A 5,361-nucleotide genomic window follows, 5' to 3' on the forward strand; every position below is an offset into this window, starting at 1 on the left:
GTCCCCCGGGTGCAGCAGCCGGGCCGCACGGCGGGCACTCAGCGCGCAAACGGTGGGCCATCATCTCCTCCGCGGGCTACGCGTGCGTCATCCGCGACAGCTTCATCGTCGCGATCGTCCTCTGGGGGAGTACAGCGAGGCCGCGCGTGCGACTCGCGGCCGCCCGGGGCACCCACCACGGCTGCTGCACCATCATCCGCAGCGTCACAGGCACCCGCTACATCTTCGCCTGCAACATCACCAGCAGGAACACGTGAGTCCCCCACATACGCGGCCGTCACCGCCGCAGCATCGTCGGCGACACGGCCATCTTTGTCGCCGGTGACAGTTACTGCGGCCCAGGCTACACGCAGCAAGACGGCCGCAGCCCATGTTACCAGCCGTGGCGCCGGGAGCGCCGCGCCGCGTGTATCCACCGCCGCCAGCCTTAAGGCGCGTCCGCAACGGCCGGGTGGCCCGACCAATGGCAGTAGCCCGCCAATAGCAGGCGAGGCGCGCGAAAAGTTCCCCAGATTGCGAGCGCTGTTCCCGAAAGCGGCTTTTGGGGACGCAGGGAGCCGGAGGCCGACCTCCGGGGCCTCGCCACCTACCACCTCGACGGCGAGGCCCTCGACGACGGACACCAGGAGTCGGAGGTCGGCGAGCGCGCCTCCCGAGAAGATCCACGCGACCAGATCGGCACGCGTGTCCCCCCGGACATCTCCAGCCGCCATCACAACTCCACCATCTAGTGTGGGCGGCGGGGGGGGGCACCCAGCTGAAGAAAAAGACGCCCGAGAGGCCCGGGCCAACTAAAGCCGGGCCCACAACGAGAGCCAGATCTCGGGCGTCTAGCGTGCCGGTCGAGAAGAGCGCATGGCGGGCATCCCTGATCAGCCCATCCAAGATCAGGGAAGTCGCGGGGGGGGGGGCGGGGGGCGGCGAGGACGTCACCCCCACTGCGAGAGACCCCGCCCCCCAGAGGGGCCTCCAGCTCGCCACTCAACACCAGTGGCAGCCCGACGGGGGCCCCCAGTTATGCCAGTCCACCCACCACGCCCGCGACATCACTGCCGGCCACCCTCACAACGTGCACGGTGACGACCACCATGTGTGGGTCCCCCGTCATGTCGACGGGGGTTACCACGGGGAGACGGAGCACCCCGCTCCGTTCCCCCCCCTCCCGACGATTCTGGAGGTGGCGTCGCCGTGCGAGAAGGAGCGGACGCGGCCTGAAAGAAGGACGTCACCCCCACCACCACCAGGGGAGGAACAACAGCTGGAGGGCGCGGCGCAAATCTCATCACCCAAAGAGGAGGGGGACTCACTTGGTGCGCCGTGGAGGATGGTGCGCCCGGGGAGAAGGGCGAGGCGCCGGCTGAGCGATGGCTCTTCCGGGGGCGACAGCCCGCCCCCAATAACGCCGGCGAATAATCCTAATAATAATAATGATATTGACCTCGTTTTTAATAATAATAATATTTCCCTGCCTTTGTCTAACCACACCAATGTTTTAGATTCCACGAATGTGAGTGAAGCGGTCCCCTTGAGGCGGGGAGACGAGTCCGGAGGAGCAGCGGGAATGCGTGCTGAGATTCGAGACACGCCCGGACATCCTAGTGTTCCCGTAAGTGTCAGGGGCGTGATGGGTCGTCGGCCGCGGGCACGCGTAACCGGCGGCTCCGGCGCGAGCGAGATGACACCGCCGAGGGCCAACAACCGCCGACGCGGGGGCGGGGGGCACCGCCGACGTCCGCAGCGTGTGGAGGCTCCGCCTGTCCAGCCGTCCGGTGGCCGACCGGCCTCTGCGGCCGCTGCAAAGCGGTCCAAGGAGGAACGCGCGGCTGTTCGTGACGAGCTGGCCGGGCGTGCTGAAGCCGTTGCCTCGATTGCGGACCTGGAGGAGTTCGCGGCCTCGGTCGCGGCATTCTTCGGGGAGGATGCAACGGGTGTGGCGCGCGGGGGTGCGCCCGGCGCTCGCGATCGCCCACATCGGTCGCGTGAGGCGCGGGCCCGTCGGGGCGAGGGAGATCGCCCAGGGCGAGACGGCGGTAATGATAATAGAGGGCCGGCACCGGCCGGCCCTCCTCCTTCGCAGTCGGGAGAAGGTAGTGGTGGCTGGGTGCGCGAAGCAACCCGCATTCAGGCCCTGTACAGGGCGAACCGACGCAAAGCGGTCCGAGAGGTGCTGCAGGGATCCGCTGACTTCTGCCAAGTGCCGAAGGAGCGGGTTCAGCAGTACTTCGAAGGGCTATACTGCGGAGGGGAGGACCTGGCTGGCCCTGATGTGGAAGCGGAGCAACCTACTCCCCCGAGTCAGGCCGGGGATGCTGCATGCCTTATGGATCCCTTCACGTGGCGGGAGGTGGATCGTCGGGTCCGGCGTATGACGAACTCTGCGCCGGGTCCCGACGGTGTCACTTACCGTAACCTGCGTGCAGCGGATTCTGGCATGCGGCTCCTCACCGCATGTTACAATGCGTGCCTCAGGCTCGAGGCAGTCCCCGCTTCCTGGAAGACCTCCAAGACCGTATTGGTCTACAAAAAAGGCGATCGGGACGATTTGAATAATTGGCGCCCTCTCGCGTTGGGAGACACGACTCCCAAGCTTTTTGCGGCGCTTATCGCCGATCGTATGACCGAGTGGGTGATCAAAAACAAGAAACTAAGTCCGGTGCAGAAGGGTTTCCTGCGGGACGAGGGGTGCTACGAGCACAACTTCGTCCTTCAGGAGATCCTGACGCACTGCCGGAGGACTCGGCGGCAGGTGGTCGTCGCGTGGTTGGATCTTTCCAATGCGTTTGGGTCGATCCCCCACTCGACGATCCACCGTGCTTTCGTTCGCGCCGGGGTGCCGGGGGGCTGCATCAATATATGGAGGTCCATGTACGATGGATGCTCCACGCGGGTGCAAACGGTCGACGGGCTCACTGCGCCCATCCCTGTTCGCTCGGGGGTTCGGCAAGGTTGTCCGTGGAGCCCGATCGGTTTCAACCTTGGTACCGACGTGTTGCTGCGTGCAGCTAATGCGCTCGATGTGGGATTGGAACTATGGGGCTCTCGCTTTAATATCCTTGCGTACGCGGACGATATTGCACTCGTTGCCGATACGCCCGAGGGAATGCGGAGGCTTCTTGCCACCGTAGAGGCCGCAGCGTTGTCGGTGGGTTTGCGGTTCAACCCTGCTAAATGTGCCACCCTGCACATCGGTGCGGGGGCGGGCAGCAGGGTTCTGCTCACAACGTTCGAAATCCAGGGACAGCCTATTCATCATCTGGCAGAGGGCGAGCCTTATCGTCACCTTGGCGTACCGACTAGATTCTCGGTTGACGCTACACCATTTCAGACCATTGATGGTCTGCTCGGGGGTCTCCGGGCGGTAGACCGATCCCTGCTTACCCCGTGGCAGAGAGTCGAAGTCGTTGCAACCCACCTGTTGCCGCGGATGGACTTTCTGCTCCGGGGGGCCGCAGTGGAGAAGCGTCCTTTGATAGCTGCGGATAAATTGATCCGGAGGGCCGCTAAAGCCTGGCTCAATCTCCCGCAGCGTGCAAGCGCGGAACCAGTTTACCTCCCTCCCAGCCGGGGGGGTTGTGGACTGCTTCCGCTCGCCGACCTCGCGGACGTCCTGTCCGTCGCGCACGCCTTCCGTATGCTTACGGCTGGCGACGAGACGGTCAGGGGGCTCGCGTGGGCATCGCTGCGGGGGGTTGTAGCGAGGCGTATCGGCCATCCTCCGACTAACGAGGAACTCGCGTCCTTCCTTTCGGGTTCGCTCGAAGGTCGGATGCGAGACGGCGGTGAGCGCTCCCTGTGGTCGAGGGCTCGGAATGCCGCGCGGAGACAGTCCGAGAGATTGTCGCTTCGGTGGGAATGGTGTGCGGCTACCGAGGAGATGATGGTGGTGTGCCGGGGTGCCAGGGGCGCGACGGTGAAAATGCCACCAGGAGCTCGCTCCCAGGTGGTACATCGCTTGCGCTCAGCTGTAGTAGAGTATTACACTGACCGGCTACTAAACAAGCCTGACCAGGGGAAGGTGTTCGAGGTGTCGTTGCGGGCGAGGGCGAGCAATCACTTCGTCCGTAATGGCAGCTTCACCCGCTTCGCCGACTGGCGCTTCATCCACCGCGCCAAATTGGATGTCCTCCCCCTTAACGGTGCACGCCGTTGGGGGGAGCCGGACAAGAGGTGTCGGCGTTGCGGGGGGGCAGCTGAGACCCTTCCCCATGTTTTGAACCATTGCGGCGTCCACTCGGCCGCCATACAGCTGAGGCACGACGCCGTCCTGCACCGTCTCTGGAAGGCTTGTCGGCTTCCAGGAGATAAACGGGTGAACCAGCGGGTCGAGGGCGTCGAGGGGGAACTTGAGGGGTTACGGCCTGATCTCGTGGTCAGGCACGAGCCCTCCAAGAGTGTCGTCATTTGCGACGTGACGGTGCCCTTTGAGAACCGTTGGCAGGCGTTCGAGGACGCAAGGGAGAGGAAACTCGCCAAGTATTCTCTCCTTGCTGAGGCGCTCCAGCGCAAGGGGTACCGTGTGGTCGTGACGGCCTTCGTCGTCGGCGCCCTTGGCTCGTGGGATCCGAACAATGAGGGGGTGCTGAGATTGCTGCGCGTGGGCAGCGCGTACGCAACTATGATGCGCCGTCTCATTGTCTCGGACACCATTCGCTGGTCCAGAGACATCTACGTGGAGCACGTGTCCGGCGTGCGCCAGTACGCCGCTCCTTCGCGTCTCTCCGCTGACGGGATACCGGCCACTCCACCCCGCGAAATTCGCCGGCGTTGGCCCACCAACGAATAGGAGCGGCGCCTTTTCTAGTCTTTTGTGATTTTTGTAATACGAGTATGAGTGTCGCGTAATTTATTATTATTTTATACATTGAGTGGCCACGCAGGTCACTCAATTAATATTGTACATAGTTCATTGTCCTGCCCACGACATTTTATACTGTTTGTCATTTTTATTTTTTGTTTATTCTCATTCTACTCTTGTTCTTTTTTATCCATACTTTTCTATTTTCTTTCTTTACTTCGTATTGTCTCCACTTCTTGTATTTTACTTATTTCGTACTTATTTGTGTGGGCATACATGTTCCGAGAGTGAATGCCGCGAACCTTATATTGTATTTTACCCGAGTATGAGTGACCGCGAGACAAGCGTTAGCGCATTTTATTTTATCAATGAGATATGCCGCACGTGGGCCCCTGGGTCAGTTTTAACTGACGTCCACTTACTGTGATAGGCCCAGGGGCCACTCAACTGTGATATTTACGTATTTATGACCGCAGCTGGGACTAGTCCCCCAGTGCGTCCTGCGATAGCCCACTGGCGGGGGGGGGCCTCCTGTCCCCCGCCCATGAAATTTATTAAGTCCGACG

General features: G+C 62.1%; 1 protein-coding gene across 1 annotated transcript; it reads left to right on the forward strand.

Moving 5' to 3' along the window:
• Positions 1-1,561: 1,561 nt before the first annotated feature.
• Positions 1,562-4,783, forward strand: LOC112460864. The gene has a single exon (XM_025025773.1). It carries the CDS (start codon positions 1,562-1,564, stop codon positions 4,781-4,783), a length of 3,222 nt encoding a protein of 1,073 aa, XP_024881541.1.
• Positions 4,784-5,361: the final 578 nt, after the last annotated feature.

The sequence above is a fragment of the Temnothorax curvispinosus genome, unplaced genomic scaffold, assembly GCF_003070985.1.
Source record: "Temnothorax curvispinosus isolate PA1 unplaced genomic scaffold, ASM307098v1 QBEX01010906.1, whole genome shotgun sequence".
Taxonomy (NCBI): domain Eukaryota; kingdom Metazoa; phylum Arthropoda; class Insecta; order Hymenoptera; family Formicidae; genus Temnothorax; species Temnothorax curvispinosus.

What these genes read in the sequence shown, in the direction of transcription:
- LOC112460864 (XM_025025773.1), top strand. Translation starts at nt 1,562, where the DNA reads ATGCGTGCTGAGATTCGAGACACGCCCGGACATCCTAGTGTTCCCGTA.